This window comes from Phyllostomus hastatus, unplaced genomic scaffold (assembly GCF_019186645.2).
Source record: "Phyllostomus hastatus isolate PE091 unplaced genomic scaffold, TTU_PhHast_1.1 phas_scaffold_129, whole genome shotgun sequence".
NCBI classification, from domain to species: Eukaryota; Metazoa; Chordata; class Mammalia; order Chiroptera; family Phyllostomidae; genus Phyllostomus; species Phyllostomus hastatus.
In genome coordinates this window covers 32,379,927-32,407,025 of record NW_025334009.1, presented here as the reverse complement: position 1 = coordinate 32,407,025, position 27,099 = coordinate 32,379,927, and the positions used below count along the sequence as shown (strand labels likewise).

Sequence of the window (27,099 nt, the reverse complement as noted above, 5' to 3'; positions counted from 1 at the left end):
ATCCTGGGACTTCCCTTCACTGCTTCTCTGAATTGAATTCATGTTTTCCTGAATCTCATGCATTCCTCTTTCCTGGTTTGCTTAATGTGCTGCAGTACATATTCAAGTACAGTATTCTCCCCTTATCTGCAAGGGATGTGTTCTAAGACCCTCCAGTGGATGCCTAAATCCTATAGTACCAAATCCTATATTACCAAATCCTATAGTACCACGGATAGTACCAAATCCTATATTATACCATGTTTTTTCCTAAACTTGTATACCTATGATTAAGTTCAATTTATAAATTAGGCACAGTAAGTGACTAACAAGAATAATTAGTAATAAAATAGAATAATTATAACAATATGCTGTAATAGAAGTTTTGTTATGAAAATAAAAATTATATGAATGGCTTGGGGCTATATTTAAGTAAAATAAATGTTACATGAATGTAATACTGTGATACCACGACAACTGATCTAATAACTAAGATGGCTACTAAGTGACTAATGGAGCAGGTAGCATATATAGTGTGGATACACTGAACAAAGGTATGATTCATGTCCAGGCAAGATGGCAAAAGATTTCATCATGCTACTCAGAATGGCTTGCAATTTAAAACTTATGAATTGTTTATTTCTGGAGTTTTCCATTTAGTATTTTTGGATTGTGGTTGAACATGTTTAACTGAAACTTTGGAAAGCAAAACTGCAGGTAAAGAGGAGGGACCACTGTAAACCTATAAGAAAATAGGAGATAAGCTTTATGAGTTTTTAAATATCTTTATTCAAACCTCATATTCAACTGATAGCTTGGCAGGACACAGAAATGTGAGTTCAAATCCATTTCCCCAGAATTGCCAATGAGAATCTAATATCACATCGTTTCTTATTCCTATTAAGGTGATCTTTTTCTCTCTCTGGAAGCTTTTAGTATCTTCTCTTCATCAGCGTTTTTCTAAAATGTCAAGAGGGCATGTTTATGTATGCCTTTTTTTATTCACTGTGCTTGGCACTCAGTGGCTCCTTTCAAGCAAAAGACTTGGGCTCTGTGTTTGATTATGTGGACAGTGACTAGGGGAGCACGAGAGGCTGAGGTGGGAGGGTCATGTCCTATTTCTGATTCACTGGTTACACACATGTGTTTCGTTTCCTCCAAGGAAAAAAACAAGAATCCCAGTGGCTACCTGCTCGGTGGGTCCATCCCATCACTCCAATCTCTCCAATTCTCTCCATCCTGTATTGATGATTCTGCATTTTTTGGACAAATTCCTTCTCTCCATTTTTCCCCTTTCTTCACAGACTCCAGTTAGTTAGATGTTGAAATTCTTGAACTGGTCCCTCTATGTTTCTCTGTCTCTTTTTCTGTTTCTCTCCCTCGTGTGTGTGGTGTATGTATGCATGTGCATGCCAGAGATATCCTTAACTTAAGTTTCCAGGCCTCATGTTGAAATCTTTAATTTTGGTACTTATGTTTTAAAGTTCTAGTAGCTCTTTTGTTGTGGTAGCATTCTGTTTTCATAACATTCTATTCTTATTTTATATAACCTCTCTGAATATATTTAAAAAATACTTTTAATTTTTAGAACAGTTTTAGATTTACACAAAAATTGAGAGGATAACACAGAGTTCCTATATACTCTGCACCTAGTTTCCTCTATTATTAACATCTTACATTAGCAATAGTCATAATTAATAAACCAGTATCAATACATCATTATTACTAATATTAAAGGCCACACCTTATTCACAGTTCCTTAGTTTTTACCTACAGTCTTTTATCTGTGCCAGTATCCTATGCAGGATTCCTCATTACATTTAGTTGTCATGCTTTCTTAGAATCCTTATGGCTGTGATAGTTTTTCGGACTTTCCTTGTTTCATGACTTTGACAGTATTTTAAAAAAACATTTAATTTATTTTTTAAAGAGAGGGGAAGGGAGGGAGAAAGAGGAGAGAAGCATCAACCAGTTGCTTCTTGCAAGCCCCCAACCAGGGACCTGGCCCACAACCCAGGCACGTGCCCTGACTGGGAATCAAACTGGCAACCTTTCGATTTGCAGGCTGACACCCAACCCACTGAGCCACACCAGCCAGGGCAACCTTGACAGTTTTGAGAAGTACCAGTCAGATAATATCTAGTATATCCCTCTAATGGAATTTGTCTTAACATACTTTATTATTGTTTTGTCAGTTTTTTATGCTTGTGAGTCAATGCCAGGTTATACTTTGTATTTGGGAACCAGGTAAGGATTCAATTCGTCGATTGTTCTGTATGCCAACCTTCAGCGAATCCCCATGTCTAATGGGCTCAGGGTTAGCAGTGTTTATGGCCTCTCTGGGATCCTAATGAGCAGTGTAAAACAGAGTAGCCCACTTTTCCACTGCAGCCCATACACAGTCCCTCGTTCTGGGCTGTGGTTCCTTAACCAGCTTTTGCTTTCTATCTTTAAGAAATACTGAAATCTCTTGTACACTGATTTTTTTTCTCCTCTGTTGTTCTGTACCATCCCACTCACTTTCATAGGTTTATTCCTTTTAAGTTTCTATATTTTAAGAATAAAACCCATTTGAAAAAAGGAATGAAAATTACCTGAAGCAAAGGGATAAAATCCTCCTGTTCCAGATAGCTGCAGCTGGGCTTTGCGAGAAGATGGATAAACTTAGAGGCATCATCATGATGATTATTCAGCAACCTATAAAAGAAACAATTGCTTAGGAAGATTGGCTACGGTAAACAATAACTACAACATCAAGAGCTGGTCATTTCAGTCTGATCAGAAAGCCATTTAGATCAAGAATCAAGTACTCTCCTTTCAATGATAAAAAAAGGGAATTTTTCCATGCCCTTGATTTTGTCAAAGGAACATCTAAATAAAAGCTCAATAACAAGATGGCATATTATTTTTTGTAGCATCCTTCTGGGGCTGAGACCACAGAGTCAAATGCATTAATGTAGATAACAATACATTTGTAGGAGAATGTCCATTCAGGCTTAGCCCAGAACACCTGGGACCAGAACTGCAGAGCTATCCACCAGTCAGGAGGGACTGTTATGTTCAAGAGACATAAAATTCTGTTTGCCCAGACTAGCAGACATATTTAGGGCTAACCTCACAAGGGGCTTTTGAAATTAGACTTTGAAAGATCAGAATTAAAAAAAAAGGAATACTGTTTTAAGGCTTTGAGCTCCAAGAATTCCTCACATCCAACTAATTGCTAGATATTTCCATTTGTATTCTGTATGCTGATGGCAAAGTCAAAATATCAAAAACCAAATTTAAAACTTCCTCTCAAAGTGAGTTCTTCTCATGGATACCTGTTTTTGTTAATGATGGTACCATCCTGAGTTATCTGGGCTTGAAATTTTGAAGTCATTTTAGACTTACCCAGTTTCTCATCCTTATTCTTTATATCTAATTAGTTGCCAAATTTTCTTGTTTTCCTTCCTTAATTATTCATTGAATGCTAACTGTAGGCCAGGTATTGTATCTCACCTCGAGGATACTTGGGATACAAAGAAAATAAGAAGCAGTTTTGTGCCCCGTGAGAAGGTTGCAGTCTAGGGAGAGCAACACCAGTAAGGTTACACTCCTTTGTGACAGCCACAACAGAGGTAATAAGCACAGTGTGTCATGGAAGGACATGGGAAGGCCAGTGCAGTTCCCTAAAGAAGCAGGAGTAGGAAAGAAGGTTGTTGTGTGTCAGGAGGCTCACGTGTACAAATGCCTGATATGAGAGTGCATGCAGTATTTGGGTAACTACAAGTGCTGGGGCAGTAAGACACGGGGATATGGGCACAGATCAGATCCTGGAGGTTCTCTTACGTTAGATCAAGATGCCTGGACTTTAGCCTACTCCACAGAAGAATTTTAACATGGACAGTGACATGACCAGATGTGTTTTTCAGAAATATCAAGCAAAAATTCAACCAAAAGCCTGAGCATGGATACTGGCAGCAGGAGATGGAGGGAAGGGCCGACGTGGGTGAAACGGAAGGATGCAGCAGTTGACAGATGTATGCGTGGAGCGTGGGGGAAAGTCCTTGATAACTCCCAGGTTCTAGCTTGGACCACTAAGTGCTTGGAACACAGGATGGGGATCCTGGAGACCTGAGGAATATTTCCTCTAATGTTTTAGGTAACCATTCCTTCCTTTCTATTTCCAATGCACCACCAAGTCCAGGTTTTATTGCTTCATGCTGAGACTGCTAGAAGGGAAGAGGAATATAACAGTCTTCACTGTTCATCCCATCTTATACAGATAATTCTTCATTCTAAAGTACCCTTTGATTATATAATTCCCATTTTCAAAAATGTTCAGTAGCTCTCTACCACTTATATGAGTAAATTTAAATGACTAAGTTGGAAATTTAAGACCCTGTGTAATTAAGGTTGGAGCCTACCTACCTACCTATCTTACTACTTTGCTAAATGAAACTTACTCTCCAGGCTGCCAGGCTAACCCTGAGTGTTTCCTGTGCATTCTTGTCTCTGTGCCATTTCTCACACTGTCCTACTCTCCTAGATTACCACCCTCCCAACTCTGCTGTCTGAATGCTGGCTCTTCTTTAAGGTCCAGCTAATAATCCACCTCTTCAAAAAAGCCGCCTCTGATAACTAACTTCTTTAGTAGTGATCTTCGTACTATTTAATTTATACATATTATATATACATCACTGTACTGTTAGCTTTCTTTGATCTCTCTGGAACCTAAAGAGCAGGCAAAGTTATAGCTCTTTTTTCCCTAGCACCTAGCACAGTGACTTTCATATAGAAGATGCGCAAAAAATGTTTATGATCTGACTGACAGATGTATGCTTAATCGACCTCATTTGTTATTATTAAAGCTATAGTATGACATTTATATTTATTCTCCTTATCATTCCTCAGCATGCTCAAGGCCCCCAAAGTTAAATATACGTTTCAGAAAAAGAGTAGTACAGTAGGTGCTGATAGGAACGAACTCTTAGGATTGTAAAATAGGTCAGCTGATCACAACACAAAGGCAGTGATGTCTTTGGAAAGGAGTATATACTTTAAAAAAGAAAGGATAACTACTAAATAAAACCCACACAGATATGGCAGGTGAGAGATACTCTGAAAAGGAAAAGTCAAATCAGACATGGTCTTCTGCTACTAAAAATAGAGATAAAATACAAAGAAAAGGTGAATTTTGATTTTTCAGCCAATGCTAGTAGCTGGTGAACTCAATATGGTAGCAGAAAAAAGGTGAACATAGCTATTCTAAACTGGAATCTTCTAGAGCTCTTAGATAAAGCATTATTTTGTTAATGGACAAATGACATGTTGACATAAAAAGGGAAGAGAAAGTAGAGCATACAAAAATTGGGAAACAATATTACTGACTACCTTTGAGAGGACCTATGCCACAAAGCTGGTAAATCTAGAAACTCAAACAAACAAACCTATGGAGCAATGTCTTTCCCCTAAAAATGTCCTCACTATAAGAAAAACATGTCAGAGTAGAAATATGAAATGGGCAGGAGAGTAGGAAAACAAGGGAAGCACAAGAACAAGAGCCCATTAGGTATTTATTCGCAAATCACCTGGAGGAGGCTAGGAAGCATCCATCCCCAGAAGCATTGAGACAGGAGGGAAAGTATTTCCTGTTTTGCTGTGATTTTTGTATTTGACTTTTCCCCCAAATTATACAGAGCCTATTATTGCAAGTTAGCATGCATATGTGTATGTCAATATGCTTTAATTCTGTGTCATTATCTGCCAGTTATTTTTTGTACTTGACAGTTTAATATAATATAGTTTGGTCCAAGTTCCTTTATGGAAAGGACACAATTTGTAAAAAGATTACAAAACCATACACATGTCTTTTTCCAGGTCAGTGTGGTAACTCAAACCATCATGCTTATGCTCCCAAATCATCATGCTTAATCTCCCTGAATAACCAGACTTGGGGTCTCCCTCAAACAATCTGGCTTTTAAAAGGCATTTTAAGAGCTCAGAGAGGAGCTTCCACTAGAGGGCACTCCAACCACTTTATATCTGGCCAGAAGATAAAGTTTTAGTATAGACATTACTCTTATCTAGTCATAGAATTTTTTAAAAGTGAATAAAAGAAAAAAAAAAACAACAGGGACAGGTGCTCATGTAACTTCACAAGTAGTGAAGTTACGATAATGAAGTTCCTATAATGAAGGCTTGTGCTTGTCTTTTTCCCCCTTTTGTCTTTTGCAGAAATCTCTTTTCCCTATACATAAATTAAAATGACTCATGTCAATAAAGAAAGACAGTTGTGGCTGCTGCCGCTGCTCTATCCACTAACATAAATGTCAATCCCATCTTAGTGACACAGTCTTAATTCAAACAAAACAAAACAAAACAAAACAAAATTGGCTGTTCCTTTCCTCAGTATTATGCAGTTAATTGCAGGTAAATCATAGTCAGCTCAGGCTCACAGTCATTGGGTCCTAGAATATTCAAAATAACTTGGAATATAAGTAGTTACAGTTATTCTCTATGGCTGTAATCTTTTACAGAATAGACTACTTCTTTTTTTTTTAGTCTCCCAGCTTTCTTAAAGTTTTCTCTTAAACAATCATAACTCAGTTATTGCTGCTTTCCCAGATTGTTACATGATTTTGCCAACAACGTTGAACTCAGTGGCTGAAGACACCTTTGACAAATTACCCCTATTTTTTCTACCCCTGGTTAGCACTCCAGCTGAAGTCTTTTCAGGACCTGAAAAAAGCTAGCCGAACAAAAGCTGGAAGATCTACACATTTCAAGTCCTTGAATTCTGCTACTGTTATATGTTGATTTAAAATAACAATAATAGTAATTAATAATAGACAATCAGACCACCCAGCTGAAGTTCTGGCTTTAATGGTGGGGAAAAGGGAGGGAATCCAAGCCAACCTCCCTACTGTTCAGGCACTAGGCTCTATTTTCCTCCCCCAGTTTCAGCCAGAAATACTCCAAAGGCAAATGCTAACTTCTTTACTGGTTTACTCCTGGCTAATTAGTGGGTTGTGGTCCCCCCCCCCCCCATTTCTAGTCTCCAATTAGTTCCCCTTAGAACTGCATATCCACACATTTTTAAATTAGTAGATTTTAGCCAGAAGTTTTCTATTTGCCCTAGCAGAGGTGAAATGGTGATGATGGCACCAACTTTGGAGTGTTATCCTGATGGTTTATAAGGAATAAATGATTCTCCTTGGGCTCTTTTAGTCTTTGGTAGATGGGCAACTTAGAACTACCCCCTGTAACAAAATGACTAAAATCTACCTGGAAAACATGAATCATTTGTAACTTTTAGCTTTGGTGTGGTTCTTCGAAAGAAGTCCATGAACTGGTAGTCTTATACACCATGATTACTTCAGTTCTAATGTAATACCTGAAGAACTTGGTAAACTCAACTTACTGCTAGATTTTTAAAAATAAGAATATGTTTATTGGTCACCTACCATGTTCTTCAGCATTGTACTACAAAAGGCTCTCAGGTGGCATAAAGGGATGAGAAGGCATCTGTAAGCTGAATTCTGCTGCTATAATATGTGGATTTTTAATAATGATGATGATGATAGGTGAAAAGAACATCCCAAGAGTTTACCAGGAAGGATATCTAGCTCATAAAAGGTAAGAAGAATGTATATAAAGAAAGCTGATCAGTTAAAAGAGGCAGAAGGAACAAGCTGTGACATGCTTTTAAAAAGTATAAATATATGAAGAAATAACTTCTAAAGTAGAAAGCAGGGGTTGGGGAGAAAGAAGTAGGGTTTGAATTCAAGAAAACTTGTAAAGATGTTAAAATCCAGGAGTGTTTCGATAAATGTACTATTCATTTGTTCCTTAAATGGAGCTTTCAAAAAGTAATGACCAGATTTCCAGCCAAGATGGAGGCATAGAAGAACTCGCTTTGCCTCCTCCGCAACCATAAGGATAACAACCAATCTAAAAACAAACCAGAACTGCCAGAAAATCCAACTGTATGGAAGTCTGACACCCAAGGATTTAAAGAAGAAACATTCATCCAGATGGGTAGGAGGGGTAGAGAGGATGCAGAGTGGCCTGGCATCAGTGACTGGTGGAATGGGTGGTCCCACATTCACGTGCAGCGTATAAAAATTGGGAGGCACAATTGGGAAGTGAGTGATCCCAGCCTTACGCCAGACTGCACAGCCCATGGTTCCAAGGCTGGGAAATAAAGCCTTATGACCTTTGGCTATAAAAACCAGTGTAGCTTAGGGTGGTGGGAGAAACTGCAGGTCTCTCAGGACAGTCTGTTTAAAGAGTCCACAGGGTCCTAGAATGTGTGCAAACCTACCCACTCTGGGAATCAGCACTAGGGCAGCAGGGAGAAGAGCATCAGGTGATTACGGGAAGTGAGGTAAGTGACAGGAAATGGGGTGAGAGCTGAGCAAGTGGCACTTATCTCTCTTTAATCCATCCTCCACTTACAGTGCCACAAAGCAGTGAAGAAGTTTCCCCTGTCCTGGTGAATGCCTAAGGCTCCGCCCCTTACAATGTAACCTGGGAGTCAAAACAGCTCTACCTAATATGCAGAAACACAGGAGGCTGCCAAATTGAGCAGACAAAGAAATATGGTCCAAATGAAAGAACAGAACAAAACCCCAGAAAAAGAAGTAAACAAAATGGTGATTGCCAATCTATCAGATGTAGAGTTGAAAACGCTGGTGCTCAGGATGCTCACAGAAATGGTTGAGTATGGCCACAAAATAAAGGAAGAAGTGAAGGCTATACAAAGTGAAATAAAGAAAAATATACAGAGAACCAACAGTGAAGGGAAGGAAACTGGGACTCAAATCAATGATTTGGAACAAAAGGAAGATATAAACATTCGACCATTAGAACGGAAAGGAAAAACAATAATTCAAAAAAACAAGGAGAGGCTTAGGAACTTCTGGGACAACTCAAATGTACCAACATCTGAATCATAAGGGTGCCAGAAAGAAAAGAGGAAGAGGAAGAAATCAAAAACTTATTTGAAAAAATAATGAAAGAAAACGTCCCAAATTTGATGAAGGAAATAGACATATAAATCCAGGAAGCTCAGAGAGTCCCAAACAAGTTGGACCCAAAGAGGGCCACACCAAAATACATCAGAATTAAAATGCCAAAGGTTAAAGATAAAGAGAGAATCTTAAAAGCAGCAAGAGAAAAGCAGACTTATCTACAAAGGAGTTTCCATAAGACTACCAGCTGATTTTTCAAAAGAAACTTTGCAGGCTAGAAAGATTGGCAAAAACTATTGGAAGAGATGAAAAGCAAGGACCTACATCCAAGATTACTCTATCCAGCAAATCTATCATTTAGAATGGAAGGGCAGATAAAATGCTTCCCAGATAAGGTCAAGTTAAAGGAGTTCATCATCATCAAACCCTTATTATAGGAAATGTTCAAGGGACTTATCTAAGAAAAAGATGATCAAAACTATGAACAGTAAAATGACAACAAACTCACAATTATCAATAATGGAATCTAAGAAAACAAAAACAAACTAAGCAAACAACTAGAAAAGGAACAGAATCAGAGAAATGGAGATCACATGGAGGGTTATCAGCAAGGAGGGGGAAGAGGGAGATTGGGGGAAAGGTACAGGGAATAAGAAGCATAATTGGTAGGTACAAAATAGACATGGGGATGTTAAGAATAGTATAGGAAATGGAGAAGCCAAAGAACTCATATGTATGACCCAAGGACATGAATTAAGGTGGGGATTGCTGAAAGGAATGGGGGTAGCAGGGAGAGGGGGACAAAAGGGAAAAATGGGTCAATTGTAATAGCATAATCAATAAAATATACTTAATAATAAAATGTCCCACAAAACAAATAAAAAAGTAATGATTAAAATGTATTAGAATTGTTATTTTTAATAAATCAACTAGATACAATTCTAAATTGGATCATATGAGAATAAAAGCTGAATTTTCATGTGGTACATGTGGTGTGCTCTTATGTTAGTGTTATAAGAGTCAAATCCTAAGACACAAATTTAGCATGTAAAACTAAGAAACTATCAAATAGTTATTAAAGTGGTATTTCTGAAGATCCATTTTACTTCTAAGAGACATAAGATAAAGGCTAATGGAAAGAATTTGTGTGTGGGTATAAATGGCTGAGAATCATTGAATTTTACTTGCTGAAATAAAGGGTAAAGGAAAAATTAATAAATGAGTAAAATAAATGACCTTTATGAAGCATGTCATGAGGAGCAGAGAATTCTTTGCCTAGCCTCAGAGAAACTGTTCACATACGTACTTTCTCCACAGGGCAGTAAATGACTGTGCTGACACAAATCCTGTCTTCTCTCCCCCTGCAGCCCTGAATATGGGGGCTTTCCAATAGAGGGGACAGCCACAGACCTGCAAATAAAACACAAATACAGTGTAAGCCAAGGGGCAGTGAAGAGATGGCATGGCCAAAGAAAGAGCCTTTGTGGCTTTTACCCTTTAAGCCACAGTGGACAAAAGGGCCCTTGGAAGAGCAAAACAGGGACAGAGGCAAATATATCAGAGACACAGAGGGGGAACAAAATACAGGATTACATGTTTAATGGAGAAAATAGAAATCCATTTACCTTTTTTCCAACTTCATTTAGAGTTTCTTTCCCCTATCCTGACAGTTAAAGTAACCAGTCTTCCCCCTTCCTACCACTCTTATATCATATATTTTTTATCTCCCAGAAAGAAAAAGAAATGACTGAATGTCATGGTTGTGTATGACCTTCCTTCCTATGGCAGAAAAACAGTCACCTTTATTATGTGGTTACTTGGTGTTAATACTCTCTACCTTTATCTCTCTCTGGCTCTAATTCTGGCATATTAGGTTAAGACCCAGGATCAAGAAGAATCAGAAAAGCCCCAACCATTCAAGAAAACAGCTATCTAATCTATTTAAATGGTTACAATTCAGGTAAAAAATGAAAGGTAAAAATGAAAATGCTGTAATTTATTTATGTATTAGAAACTACCACAAATAACTCACATTATAAAAGCCTCAGGAAGAACTGGAAATGAATATAAAGCAACTACAATATCCTAAAATGTAAATTTTTTTTCTTCAATAAAAAGCTCCTTTTTTCAATTAAAAAAATTCTTATGTAAGAATTCTTACCAAATTTACTTTTTTTTTTGTAAAGGAAAAATCTTAGTGAGGATAATATCTACATATTAGCATAGAAATAGTCTCCAAATATTCCCAATTTTATATATACATGTAACACATATTCTGAAATCTGGAACTCTTCAAAGAAACACATCTTGTTATTAAGGAAATTCTTATTATTCATATTAGATGGAGGATCTGCTGAGCCTTCATCATTCTACAAAGGGAAGTTTCTCCATTGGAGGTTGACAAGATGTGAATACACGTTAGGTTCAGGTAAAGTTGCCTCTGGTGTGAAGCCTTCGTGTGTGGGGGATCCCCACAGAAGACTGAAGAGTACCGAGTCTGCGAGTGCTAAGAACACTTAAGGCTACTGGGCTCATGTCAGAGAGGAGGATATGGAAGGAGAGATACAAACCTAGGGAGGTAAGTACAGGGCAGAAATAATAGGCTGCTCCTGGCAGGGCCACTAAAGCATGTTCTGCAAGCAGGATGGAATTTCAGATTTCTTAAGTCCAGAGTTCAAATACCTCCACTGAGGTCAAGAATGAGGAAAGATGTCGCTTAGCAACCAAATGGATTTTTTATTGTGTAAATTATGATTGCCAAGGTACAAAGCTCACAATTAATATACTTTGGGTTGTAAACTGTCAAATCCATTTTCCCCAATCCCAATCCTCCCTTTCATGGAGAATGTTGGTGTGCCAAGAAAATGCTCTTAGATGTTATAGGTTATTGGCAACTGCAGGGAAAGCTGAAAGAATAGCCTGTATTATGAAGGTGGGGTGCAGAGCCATAAACAGAAAGTACGGGGAGATGTTGGAAGTGACTTGTCAAAGTGCTCCAAACTCCCACCGTTAGTCACTTGTGGGTTTTTCAGAATTAGAATGGACTAGGAGGGTTCTAGCTCAACCTCGAGCAGTCACCAGCCTCAGCTGAAACACTTCTAAGGGCTGTGTGCTCACTACCTCTCATGCAACAACTTTCACTACTGAACAACTTTTATTCCCTTGGATTACAGTCTTTTCTGCACAAGACTCCTGTTAAATGCATATATGTCAGCTTGTAAGGAGTAATAAGTCACTGAGAGATTAACACTTATAAATTTATTATGACCCAAAGGCAAAATCCTAAGGGATAAGGTAGAGAATGGATATGTTTTGAAGTAGATTGGAAAGGATTGACCTAGTTTGCTCACCGTGGGATGCCTGAGTAAACAAGTGTTAGGGTATCAGGCCCTTGGAGAAAACACCAAATGAAAAAAAATGGGAAGGGCAGTGAAAAGCAAGGGCTGCAGACACTGCACTTTGATTATTTAAAAAAAATGTATGGTTCGCCTGCATCTGCTTAAAAAAGAACTAAGATGAAGGGAATCAGGAGATTAATAAGAATCTAAAAGAAAAATAAATGATATTAATCTGAGGGAAACAAAATAGAGAATTTTATATCAGAGGAGAGAATAAGCCAGTGTCAGGATTTTTACAAAGGAAGAGAATGGATGACAAGTGGGGATGTATAAGGAAATACAGAAAATGGGTTTAGGAAACTTAGGTTTATAGGAGCAGGCAAGAGTCAATGTGGTAATCAAAGTCACTGGAACAAAGAAAATTCAGTTAACACAATTTGATCTAACAATGGCCTAACAATATAAAGAACTGAAAGCAAGGTGGTTTAATGATACACACAGGAAGAGATAATCACCAATATTTGCAGTGTTCTTTAATATTTAAAATGTTTCATCTTGTTATTCCATTTGGTCCTCACGCCCCATGCAGAGGAGGGCAGGTATTTTTATCCCACTCTGCAGACGAAGAAAATAAAGGCACAGAGGGTACCTGACAGGTCACAGGTTTGGTGGGTCAAGATGGGGCTACATCAGTAAGAACAGGGGCTGGAGAGCTTGGTTCAGAAGACAGTTTCGTTCTTTTTCCTCAACTTCCTGATAGAGGTCCAGTCTCTGACAAACGCTTTTCTTTCGGTTCCTACACTGCCTTTGTCTCTTTTAGATTCACTCTCTCATTTTTTCTCCATCATCACTTAAAGCTGTGGGGAAAAGTACACACTACATACTAAGGATTTAATCAGAAATGGGCATTAATTCCTCCAGGGATTATGGCTATTTGAGGTCAAAGATAAATAAGCTAAACTTCACCAACAGATGCACATTTTATGAACACAGAGGTTTCTTTGCACTTAAAAAACAGATCACAGCCTGTATAGCTATACTTAAGTGTCACCAAGAGTCAATTGTAAATTCAAGCTGGCCTTCCAAATAGCTTTATAAACTACAAGAATCCATAAAAATGTTCATTTATTGCTCCAACCACCTCTCCCCTCATCATCCCTTAAAGGTTGTCTTTCTTCTCCCTTTCAAATGACCACCCCTTGTGAGAACACAAGCACACAGGGTGCAAGGGATGCAGGTGCAGAGTTCACTGCCTAATGGCAGAGAAGAGTGGACAGCACAGTAAAAATGGCTGAAAATAAGGATGGCTTAGTGAGTGCTAACAGACTGCCATAGTCAAGTAAAAACTGGTTTAATGGGGATTGGCTAACTAGAAGACATGATTAAATGAATTTTTAAAATAAACTATTTTTATAAATAAATGATTTTAAAAATAGACAAGGTCCAATAAAATGAGCTGATACAGTAACCTAAAACAAAACAATACAAACCAATACACTTGTGATATCTTGTGAGGTCATTATACAGTACACGCATTCTCACTTTTATATGCAATGTTGTTTTTAAAAATTTAAAGGTATGAGCAACTTACCTTGCTACCTGAGCCAACAATTAAGGTGAAAGAGCAATGAGCACTAATACTTGGCACCCATAAATGGAATTTCGGTCTATAATCAAGTACAATTCAGGCAAGTTAATCAGACATGTATGTATACTGGCTATTGTGCCACATGATTAGGTATACAGTAAATTGTTATGCAAATGACTGTTACTATGGTAAACAATATAGTTTTCTACCTTTTTCAACTTTTCTGTGTTGTCAGTTTCAACACTGGCAGTTTTACCCAATGACATACAGATTGAGCCTCACTGTCTGTAAATAGCACAGTCCTTTCTCTGACTCCCCAGCATGCACAGACCCATCCCTGACTTGGTTACACTCTTTCCTGATCTCCCTTGACAATCTTAGGCCTCCTGTTCTCTTCTCTGAATCTGTTCAGTGCTAGAGGGCCACTGAACAGTAGAGCAGGGCAGGGATACCTGAATTACAGGTGGGTGGAGGCAGGAGGGCAGAAAGGCCAAAATAGGCTCCTCGGTCAAGGGTTAGGAATATTCAGAGAAGGAAGGTCGATCCAGAGGACCTGAATTCAAAACAGAGCAGAGAGCAGGTCTCTGAGAGTGAGGCACTAATCATGTGGATTGGCTCTCCAGGTGTGATGACTCAGCACAGCACCAGGGAACCACCATGTCCCTTAATCTGGACAAGTCTGTCTCTCCTTGTTTGCCTGCCTGAAGCAGTCCATGAAAATCTCCTGTCTCTCTCACACAAACTGTTGTCATATCAGAAATACCATTTGGTATTTATGCAGTTGACATGTTATTTCCAGATGCAAACTCCATTCATCCTTGCTAAATTCTGTCTTTTGGATTTAGATTCATAGTTCCGGCCCATTTAGATAATTTACTGTCTCTGGTTCACACAATAACCACTTCTCAAAACTTTGGGTAAGAAAATGCCAAAGCCCTGAAAGAAGTTATAATTTGTTAGGGCGGAAATAATGGGAAGTTAGCTAATGGTATGTTAGTACATATTCAGGGGAGATAACGTGGTAGAAATAGCACAGTGCTAAGAGTTAGGGGACGTGTCTCCTGATGTGTACCAGTTCTGTGACTTCAGGTAAGTACTTGTGAGACTTCAGTTTCCTCATGTGGAAACAGGTGAGCTCTTATTTCTGGAATGAAAGAGTCTGTTTTTTATTAGAAACATCTAAGGGACCAACAAACAAGTTCTAAGATTAGGAGTGAAGAAAGGGGGAATAAAGAAAGTCCTTTTAATTTCCCTTAAAACCATTCTATTTACAAATTATTTAACAGTAGTAACAAATGTTCCAAGGTCAGAGGTAGGGGAGAGGACAGGGTGTGACTGGAGTGAGGATCCAGGGACTTCTCCAAAGACAGGATGGAAACTAGGCCTTAAAAGGGCAGGTGATGTGGGGGTTGGCAGGAGTGGAGGCCTATTCTGAAGGGGAGAACTGAGAGCCCAAATGCAGAGATGGGCCTGTGGGGAGGCGAGTGGGTCAGACTCAGGGAATAGCTATCTAGGGAATTTGAGTTTTATCTTCAATGTTTTCAAACTTTTAAATATTATTTCTAAAAACAGGGGAACCATTCCTAGTATAAGTGTGCATGGTATCTTGGGACCTCCTGCTTGCTCTCCTACTTGTCTACATGTAGCCCTTAACCTACCAAGTGCTTTTCAAGTACAGCTTGAAATCACTGCTAAATCCTGAGGTATGGTGTTACTCAATACAAGTGCATGATAAAAATAAAACGCAAGCAAAAGAAAGTACTATTATGGATGGTAGGAATCCCTGAATGTTGCTGAGCTGCGGAATGGCATGATGAAATATAATGCAATGGTCATGCTCAGTATTACTTGTTCTAGGAGGAGGCTAGAGTTGTAGAATCCAGTAAATAAATAATTTATAGTTGTTCTGGCATTAGAAGCTAAGACTTTAAATTAAATGCAGTTGGATATATTGGAAAGTATCAAAGACTTATTTCCTAGTGGAAAATCCATTTATTTCTGAGTAGAATTAGTGTTGAACTGGCCTGGTGGTTCCTTGCTTGGCTTCAGGACAGAGTTATGATGATTGGTTGAGAACAACAACAACAACAAAAAAGATTTATATGCAACACAAAGGAAATATTTCTACCAAGTAAGGCTATATTTAATGATGGAACAGGTTGCCTGGCAAGACAGTGAGTTTCCTGTCACTGAAAGCATTCAAGCAGAGAATGAATTTGTGTGTCAGTGATGTCATGGTTGGAATTCCTACATTAAATGAAAAGCTAAATGAGAGGTCCACTAAGAGTTCCATGAAATAGGTCCATAGCTAAAGATATATCAGGATCAAATAAATTTTTCAACATGGAAAAAATTTTTTTCAGCATGCTTAAAAACAGAGAGGAAACAGGCAGTGAAGAGGAGAGACTGGGATTGCTAGAGAAAGGAAGATTATACATCACTTAATAATTACATTACCTTTGCAATTTTTCCCATTTCATAAATATCTGCTTTCTGATCTTCAATATCCATGAAAGCAGCTTCAATTCTACTTAGAGTCTGTTCATGGTTACTGCAAGCATCTGGGAGTCCTTCAGGAAAGTAGAACCGTGGAATGTTTACGGACAATGGTGTGTTCACAACATTATTCACATGAGGAACAGGGGAAAGAGGTTGGGGAATACTGGGAAAGGCAGCTGGAGGTGGCAGTGGCGTTCCAGGTTTCTTTTCTGGTTTATTTTGAACCTGCAAGGAAAATGTGATTATGAGACCCAAAAATTATAAACAGCATATACTTTTTGAAAGTCCTCATCAGTAATAGGAAGTAAACACAATAAACCACAATTAGAGACAGTAGAGATCAAGAGCTGACTCTGCTATAGAGGGTGGCAAGCATGCTTCTAGGGAATGTTTATCTGTACTAAATAAAATACATTAATTATCTGTCAATACCCAAGTTTATATAAATTTATGCTTAAAAATCCTAACATATATTTCCCCATAACTTATGTGGCAGACATTTAAGAGCAATGTCAGCTGACATACTAAGGATCTTGAGGTGTATTCGTAGTCTGTTGGAACTGGATTGGTAAATTCTTTTTGAAGACTGTTCTTAAATTTTCTGTACATTTCCATCTCTTCAATAGGCAGATAGAACGAGTTCTTTTTAAATATGCAGATCTAAAATCTATTGGAGGGAGTGTGCTTTCACCATCTTCCCCAGTTTAACTTTGTCAGTGTCAGAATCACTGACAACCCCTGATGCAGAGAAAGTCTTTGTTAAGAAAATTAAAGCTTTTTTGTTTTGGAGTATCTTCTACCAAGGTGACTTACTTGCTACTAGGGGCATGCCATATTTTCCAAGATACAAAGTTCTCTTGTTTTTGGTACATTCTAACCGGCAAGAATCATGGTCATTAATTTAATCACAGCCAGAGTACCTTTACAATTTACTAACTCATTTATAGTTTATATATATCATTTTCTTTTCCAAAAAGGAGTATAATAAAGAGACATAAGAAAGGACAGTATAAAAAGGGAGGAGGGTAATGGAGAGACTAAGATTATCCATGATTTAAGGAAAGTGGAGGGGAGATACACTAACATTTAGGTAGAGACGTTTATTTTTTCAATGAAGACTAAATTTAGTTCTGAGATTCCTAGAAGAAAAAGCAAAGATTCCATGAAGATTTTCAGAGTTTTAACTTCCACTCTTAATTTTGACCAATTATCCATCAAGGCTATGACATACTGTATTAGGTGCCATATAAAGTAAGAGCATGGTGAACAAACTGAACTAACAAGCAAAACAGAGACTGACTCAGAGAGCAGGATGATAGTTAAGGTGGGGGAGGTTAGGGGTTGGAGGGATTGAGCAGAAAGGAAAAAAGGACTTATGGACTGAACAACAGTGGTGATTATGGGGTGGGGAGGGAGGTGTAAGGTAAGTAGAGCTGAATATCATATTTCCTTCTGACATAAGAGCTTATAACATATTTAGATTCAGGATAAAAATCTTAGCTACCCTTGAAAAATATAAATATTATAGGAAGATAAGCTTCATTCACATAAATATGTGATAAATATGATTGAGTCTCCTACTCCTGTTATACATGACCCTTTTCTCATGTTAATATCTGACATTAATATATAGAGTAGAGTCTGTTCATATATTAATACTGCTGGGGATATGAAGGCCAGCTGGTCACACTAAGCCATTGCTGCAGTATCAGGATGTCACTCATATAAAACAGTAGTCAAGAAAGAAATGGCACAGAGGGAAGTGATACCAATGAAAGATGGAAAACTTAACAAAAAACAGTGATAACTTACTAGCCCTGTGCCCTCGGTAAAGTTACTTAACCTTTTAGAACTTCAGTAATAAAACAAATTAAAATCCTTACTTCTTGTAAGGTCATTGTGAGGATTAAAGGAAATTACAGGAGTGAGAAAACTACCCAGGTAAAGGGTTTGAAACAGTGCTGGTCACATATGTCCTTGTTTGAGAAAATGAGCCAAAGGTTCGGAATCTCAAAACATTAAACATGGTTCTTCAGATTCAATAATAAATAAAATAATCACATTTGTAAAGCAATTTAAAGTTTACAAACCACTTATGATTTAACAAGTTGATAGTCTATTCTAAATCAACATTTCTCTCTGCATTAATGTTAAATCTGCAAATATTATTACCCTGTTTTATGAGCTAGCAGCAGTAGAAAATGTTCTTAAACTTCTAAAATAAGGCATTCTGTCCACGGGCTTTACCTATGAGTCATTTACATTAGTGTCATTTCCTTTCTATTATTCTATGCTAAAAGAGATTTGTGAGACAGGTATACTAATCATCAACATTCTTTTTTTGTTTCCTGAAAATCGTTCCCATGGTGTGACATCCAGAACAGTTATAACCATAGGATTAAAACCACTGGTGCCAGTGGGGATGAAACTCAATAGTCTAGTGAACACATGCTGGTGGGGAAGGTTCAGAGGAAAGCCTCCAATGTTGACTCCATACTTTTTGCTTTGACAGAAATAAGTGACATTCAAAACAAACCCTGGCTATGTGTCAAGGTTTTTATTTCAATGGGAAAATGTTTGACTATATGATAGTCTCTTATTTTCCTTAATGTACTTAGCATGTAGCAGGCAATTATTAATTCATTGGTTGATACACATTTAATAAAAGTGATGTTAGTATTTTAAAAGGAAAATAAAAAGAATGCATTTATTTTGAACTTTCAGGTATATCAATTCAGGTGTATCATTAAATTTAATAGGAGACACATAATTTAAACCTTAACATAGAACTTAATAAAACCGACTCTTCACAAATATTATATTGTGGAACAAAACACAGTAATATACATTTTGCCAGACTTACCAGCAACTTTAGCATCTGCTCATTTTCACTCAAGTCTAGGAACAGCACTAAAATAGAATTAGCTGGGTAAACTATCTCAATTCTCCATTTCAATCTTTCCCTTTAAAAAACAGTATCACTTAGATACTCCTTCTGAATCCTTTCACTGTAGCATTTCCAATCTTTGACCATTCTTGAGCTATTAAAAAAAATACAACTTCATCTGGCCCAATCAAATAATTTGAAATTACTCCGGGTGAGAATAACTATGAAACTATGGTTTCCTGCTGGACTCTGGATGGCCATCATGTGTATGGCTCTTGATTTGTATTGTAGTCAGTGTTAGGTTCTCATTTGTGAGACACTGGCCGTAAGGGTGTAAGCAAGTTAGCTTGGGCACTGCAAAGTAGTCATCGCAGGCAGAAATGACCCAATCTCACAGCTTGCTGAGGATACTCTCTCACCACCCAGGAGTTAATTGCCACATACATTATATATCACACACACAAAATTGTCTATAGATAAAATTAGTTCTTCTTTAAAAAAAAACATTAACAGGATCAATATTTTTAAAAATATTCATTACAGATATATGTATGTTAACTCAAACATAGCCTTTTAATTCCAAGTACAAACAAGACTTTTAACACAGAAATTTTTGTTTCTCAAAGGTATTTCTATGAAAAATTCTAATATTTCTCCACTAAATTGTAAAATATTTGTTAAGTTGTATTTATTGTCTCTAAAACTGGATTCCCTCTCTACAAGAGAAAAATGTGAGTACTGTACTCAGGTCCAGAAGGTCTATTTTTAAACCTGTTGGAATCTCTCTACAAATAGCTTTCTGCAAATAGCTGAATAGAGGACACGGATTAATTCCTTGATCTAATATCAAGTGAGCTGTAAAATTATTTGTAAGTTAGTTCACTGGGTGGTTTTATTAGTAATAAAAATGTTTTAAAAGAAACACCCAAGTTTCAAACCTGTGTCTGCTGAAATGACTTCAACCGCTTCTTAAACCGTGACGGGAGAACAAAATCACAGCCCCTTGCCAGGAAAGCTAACTCTCCCCTTAAATCCGGGTCCCTTCGTAGCGATGTTTCCTTGATCATCATCTTTGAAAAGTGGATATTTACTTAGCAACTGTCCAGCACACTTCTGAAGATAGTCAGATTTAATATGCTGTTGATCTTGCTAGGCAGAAAGGTATTTTTTTCTTCTTATTTCCCAAAGAAATTAACTTCAAGCATTGTGCTCTCCCAGCCTCCAGAGACCACAATCCATGCTTGTACTGACATGCAGCTGGTTCTCAAATACAGCCTGTGGCTCCCAGTACCTGCTCATAATTTTCAAGTTAGAAACACAGCCTGCAATGGGCCTGTTGGTCCTTGTAGGTAGCTTTGTGTCAAATTGACCTGCACATGTTGAGAATGCAGAGCCTTCTGGGAAAGGAAGCACCCACTACTCTGAGCACCAAAGTTAGAAACATTACAGTGAGTCTAAAAATAGCAACTTCTCAGATAATGCTAACTTCTTAAACCCAGACTATGTGAGGTGTTGATTCACATGAATTAGTTTCTCCTCAAACTAGTAGAGAGAGAACACTTAAAGCATTTTTGACTTCGCTATTTAATATTTTATGAAAAAAGAAAAAGCTGCACTTCAAACTTGAAACTATTATTTTAAGAATAGTTTTTTATTTATTATTTGGAGAAGCAAATATCCAACATCCTCTAGATATATCTCATCAAAATATGGAGAAAAACAAATTTTCATCCTCAAATGGTAGTATACAAAGATATTTGTTGGTTTCAGATTTGAAAATAAAATTATTTTTGTGTGTTTGCAGACTGTGTTAGTCATAAAACATACTTTTTGAGAGTGATTCTAGATACGGAGAGATTTGAAAATTGATTGTCAAAGTGTTAGGAAAGTGGAACAACTGATGCCTAAGAAAGCAGCTTTAGATACATATAAATGAGTGCAATTTGGCTACCATATAAAGGTATAAAAGCTGATCAAATTGCAATGACATAATACACCTTTAATTTGTGACTTTTTTCTTTCAAGGAGCTTTAGACAAATCACCTCAGATTTTAAAAATATTCTATTGTTTTATCATATAGTAAAGCACTGCCTTATATAGTTATTTACAAGAGACTCTTCAAGTACTCTCTCATGTTTAACTTTTAGACTTCAATATTTATTTTCAATCAACCACATTATTCGGTCAATATTTACTTTCTACCTCTAGAAAATGTAAACCAAATAGCATTACCAAATAAACCCCAAACCAAAAACATCTTACAACTCTCTTCTATTGAAACTTTGTCTAATTTAGTAGGAATTAAATTCTTTGGTTTTCCATTGTTTCCTACAACTTGAGTTAGCTTTTCTTTATTGATTTCCTTAAAGACATTCTGACAACACTTTATATATAATGTGTACATTGGGCTTATATATTTAAACCTGTGGTTTTCAAATTTCTTTTTTCTTTTTTAAGCTGTGGAATTCTCCACTCATACAAAATCTCAGCTGAAAGCTTCCACTATATACTATAGTTGAAAGAGGATTACAACTGAAACTGGCTAATGCTTCACTGCCCTTCTTTCCCCCACCCAATTTTCTCTCACTGGGTTTACACGTTTGCCCTTTGAGCTAGGTAGCTTTCCCATTCTTTTTTTCCCATATACTCTTACCTAGAATACTGTTTTTCTTCTTCATTATTTACTTACCTCCAAATTAAAACATCAAAAACAGTTTGTTATGAATGGCACTAAGTCTTTAGACTTATGATTTAATGTTTTTTTTCAATTAAAGCACACTCTCTTCTTCCCAACACCAAACAGTGGCTTCAGGGGGTGACTTTTCATCCCCTTCCTGAGAAAGTAGACAGTGGTAGCCAGGGGTTAGAGGAAGCGGGGAGAGATTGCTAATGCATACAAGTTTTTTGTGGTGGTGATGAAAATGATCTGGAATTATATAGTGCTGATGGTTACATGATCTTGTTGAAAATACTAAAAGCCAATAAACTATGTACTTTAAGGGTGAATTTTATACCATGTGGATTATATCTCAAAAAAAAAAAAGCATTTCTCACCTTGGCTCTAACTGGCACAGTAGTTAAAAAAAGGTAATAACTTGGAATCACAGACTTTATTTAAAATGTCGTTGTAATTAAGCTTTGAGAAGAAACTGATTGCAAGCTAGTTATTCTTAATTCTAATCTTTACCATCCTTCTCTTTTGTGCCCTAACCTGGTGTTTTTTTCAATGTTTAATAGCTTGTTTTGTTATTGATGATATTTTACTCTTAAATAATGACATACTGGGGTAGAAGAAGCCATGTGGTGGTGTTTACCTATAGTTTCTTTGCTCCTGGCCTAATCTTTGAGACTTCACTGCACTGGTTGCAGCAAAATGGTATATCTACTCTGCATCTTTCTGCAATCACCTCTAAATAATAGGAACACATTCCATGACACATTCCATTCCAGAAATAACCCATAAATCTAGTATTTTGTTTCTCAGTGTTTCTAAAACTTGGGGGTAGATGTTCTTCCAGGAGCAAGGGGTAGGGAAAGATAATTAAGAGCCTACAATTATTCAGTATAATTCTTGGGATCTCTATAATTTCTAGTTTTTTAAAAAAAATTTAAAGGATTTCTTAAAAGATTTTATTTATTATTTTTGGAGAGAGGGGAAGGGAGGGGGAAAAAGAGGGAGAGAAACATTAATATGTAGGTTGCCTCTTGCATGCCCCCTACTGGGGACCTGGCCACAACCCAGGCAGGTGCCCTGACTGGGAATCAAACTGGCAACCCTTTAGTTCGCAGGCTGGCACTCAATCCACTGAGCCACATCAGCCAGGGTCCAGTTTTTTTCTTAAAAAAGAAAAAAGATTTTATTTATTTTTAGAAAGAGGGGAAAAGTGGGAGAGAAGGAGAGAGAGATGGATGTACTAGAGAAATAATCAATCAGTTGTCTCTCATACACCTGTCCCCCCCATCTGGAGACCTGGCCTACAACCCAGACATGTGCCCTGACTGGGAACCAAACTAGTAACCTTTTGGTTTGCAGGACAACGCTCAACCCACTGAGCCACACCAGTCAGGGCTAGAATTTCTAGTTATTACAGTTCTCTGTCCTTTTTCTTCATCCTTCTCTCATTTAGGGTTTACTTCAAATAGTATTTGCTCATTATAGACCATAAGAATTCATTTGGGATCTATAAATTTGTCAGACAACTGAATTAGAAGGAACAGAGAGTTTCCAATCCATTGACATTGCCACATTAGATGGTGGCAGTAATACAGAATACCTTGCCCCAGTGTCTTCTTTGGTTGTGTGCATATGTGATTTCTCAGTAATTTGGCATGAGGGCTGAATTCACAGATGTCAAAAGAGATGGCTGAAATTGATGGTGACAAACATTATGTTGCAAATTTTAACAGCTGATGGAGCTGTGCCTCTTAGATGCTGATGTGCCTTCGGGTGTCTTGTTTTCAAGATGGGAGAATGGTGGTATGTTTATCTGCTAATGGGATGGTCTAGCAAAGGGTAAAAATGCATGACTGCAAGAGAGCAGAAGGTCAATCACTGGAAGAGTGGTCCTGAGTTGATGGGAGAGGATAGGATCCAGGGCATAATTGAGGGGTTGGCCTTAGGTGACCAGACCACTCATGCATAGTGATGGAAGGAAAGAAGTATAGATACTAATATGGCTAGGTGGGTGGCTAAAGGTCTTTCCTCTGATTGCTTCAGTTTTCTTAGCAACATAGGAATCAAGGTCATTAGCTGAGGGTAAGGATGGAAGAGGGTGTGTTAGTGGACAGGGAAAAAAGTATGAAAGTCACTTGCAGAGTGGGAAGAGTGAAGGACTAGGGACATGTACTAGAAACTGCCAGACAACAGTAATGGCCCACTGAAGGCTGATGATCATGAATTTAATGTAAGACTACTCAGTATGGTGTGTGATCTTTAGACAAAGTCAATTGCACAAGTAAAAGCTCAGAGTGGACAGAATGAGAAAAGGATAATGAGATAAATAGGTGTTCTTTAACTCTTTAAGCCTAAATGTTCAGAATTTAAACAAACAGCTAGTATGTGGAGGTACAATAGGAACTGGGGGTACAACTATGAATACAGGAGTACCATCTTCTCAAAATGCCTACAATCTATAATCAAGGTATTTCCATCCTGCAATGACTAAATGATCTACACATCTTTTTTTCTTTCATTGCTATTTTGCATTGGTTTCAGGTGTACAGCTTAGTGGTTAGACAATCATATACTTTACATAGTGTTCCTCCCAATATTTCCAGTACCCCAATGGCACCATACATAATTATCATATTACTATACTTCCTATGTTTTACTTACTTCCTCATGACTATTTTGTAACTACCAATTTGTGCTCCTTAGTCCCTTCCCCTCTCTCACCAAGTCCCCCAACACCCATCTCCTCTGGAAACCACCAGTTCATTCTCTTGTCTATGAGGCTTGTTTCAATTTTGTTTATTTTGTTATTTAGATTCCACATATAAGTAAAATCATATATTTGCCTTTCTCTGACTTATTTCACTGAGAATAACAACCTCTAGGTCTATCCATGCTGTTGCAAATGGTAAGATTTCATTTCTTTTTATGGCCAAGAAATCCACTGTATTTATGTACCATAGCTTTTTTATACACTTGTGCATTGATGGGCACTTGGTTTGCTTCTATAGCTTGGCTTTGCAAATAACACTCCATGAACATATGGGTGTATATATTCTTTCAAATTAGTGTTTTGGGTTTCTTCGGATAAACCCTAAGAAGTGGAATTGCTGGGTCATAAGGAAGACCCATTTTTAATTTTTTGAGAAAACACCATACTGCTTTCCATAGTGGCTGCACCAATCTGCATTCCCAATATTGCACGAAGTGATCTATACTCTTAATCGCATTCTTCCCTCTTGCCGGGAAAGGTGACAGGGCATCCTTACACCACCAAGAGTTTTAGGTGTTAAGAGCTAGAGGAATTATTCTTCCTAGGTTTACTAAAAGTCAAATAAATTCATGTTATCTCTGTTACAGAATTCGTCAGCAAGAAAGATAACTTATGATGATGGTTAGCTGTTAATGTCTCACAAAATGAATTCCTTTTTGACCTTAAAAGTAACTGACATTTCCCAGAGGGTCCATGGAAAATCTCAAGGGATTTGTCTCACACCTTGTAAAAAACAGATATTAAACTAATTAGGTTTATTTGGTATGTTAAATTACATGGGAAGCACTGTCAAATAAGTGATGACAAAACTTTGTGTGGGTGCATGTTATTAATATCAGTGGTCTAGAAACTATGAAATTTCCCAAAATCTGATATGTTCTAGTATAATGTTATCAGTCATAATTCCAATCACCTTAAAATGTGGTATGTTACAAACATAACCAAATTCTTTGGTCAAGTCCATTATAATAAACTCTCAACAGATTTTTAACTGTGGGTAGTTGTAAGTCTTTTGCCATTTTAAGCCAGCTATTACTTTTCTCTAACGCTTTTGCAAAAGTGAAATTCATGGAAAAGACCCTGCAAAGTATACTTAACTGTTGGCACTGATGTCAAACCTTAGGTGCATGTTTTATAACTAAAGAAGATGTCACCTGATATCTGGTCTTGTGCAAATGCTAGATACTTCAAAATCAAATTGACTAGGAAGAGACATAGATGACATCAAGATGGACGGCTTCCTCCCAAGGTATAGGATCAAAAACATTTCTTTTCATTCCTCCTTCACTTTCTGATTATCCTTTTCCTAGTTTCTTTCCCCTGTCCTGAAAAGATAATGCATTATCCACATATCTCAGGCCTTTAAAAATGAGGGTAATGCAACCTTCAACTGACTGTCGAATGCTAAGATACTAGTGATCTTGTAGTTCTTCCTGCCCATTAAAATATCTCCCTGACCCAATGCCACTGTTTTTCTGAAACCAGCTTGCTGGATTGACACTTCTGAGGAAGTGGAGACACAGTTCCACAAAATATATAAAGAGGCCACCTAGCTTATAGAAAAGTATGTCCCTCTTCAGGGTCATTTCTTAACTTAATTGGTTCTTGCTGGTTTGACTTAGGAGGACTCTGGCTCAGGAGTGCTCTCCAAACCATGGGCATAGTTTTGTTGTAATAATTATTACTGTCTCCCTAACACAGTGTGTATTAAATTTTAAATGTGTGTGGGCAGCCATTGGCCAGCCAACAGATGGTCTTTCTCTGACTGGACTGACAAGAGAACAGAAGAACATAATCAGCTCCAAGAATAGGAGCCTGACATCATCTTGTGTGAATCCTCCACTGAGAACCAAAGAGACAATCGTACCTGAGAATCATGCTAATAAAACTGACACTTTTGATCAAGCCTCCTCAATGGTGAAGAGCAGCGATTTTCAACTGGTTTTCTGCAAGAGGCACACTGGTATGCAAAATTTTTTTTAAAATGCAATACCTGAGTGTTTAGTCTTTTCCCTTAGATTGTCAAATAGAAAAATAACAACAGCCAACACAACAATAGCTGTCCAGTGTGAATCAGAATTATACCTATTTTTGGGTCACACTAGCAAAATAAGAAATTTGGTGTGCCGCACAATTTTAGTAATTAGCTTACGTGCCATGAGATGAAAAAAGTTGAAAATTACTGGTCAAGAGGATGAGCAAAAGGGAGCACTGCTGAAATACATTTCCAGGCCCAAGATGGAGCTACTCCTTCCCAGGGTGCCACCTTAAGAAACTGAAACTTAGATAACTTTTGTGTTCTTGTAAATGCTCTGCTCCACCAGAAACACAGTATATTCAGTTAGCCAATCCCCAAAGGCCAAGCCAACTCTGGGTCTTCTTATCCCAAACAAGGTTGACTATGTGGCC

General features: G+C 37.6%; 1 protein-coding gene across 4 annotated transcripts in view; it reads right to left on the bottom strand.

The window, feature by feature from the left end:
* Positions 1-27,099, bottom strand: part of PPP2R3A (protein phosphatase 2 regulatory subunit B''alpha) — a 149,578-nt gene that overhangs the window by 78,733 nt on the left and 43,746 nt on the right. For 3 of the 4 annotated variants that reach the window (XM_045856653.1, XM_045856652.1, XM_045856654.1), the window contains exons 4-6: positions 16,317-16,583; positions 10,240-10,343; positions 2,574-2,676 (exon numbers count right to left, since the gene is read on the bottom strand). In XM_045856653.1, the coding sequence (XP_045712609.1) occupies positions 2,574-2,676; positions 10,240-10,343; positions 16,317-16,583 (474 nt within the window). Of the gene's footprint in view, positions 1-2,573; positions 2,677-10,239; positions 10,344-16,316; positions 16,584-20,183; positions 20,629-27,099 lie in introns of those variants that run through there. The other variant, XM_045856655.1, reaches the window with a different exon arrangement.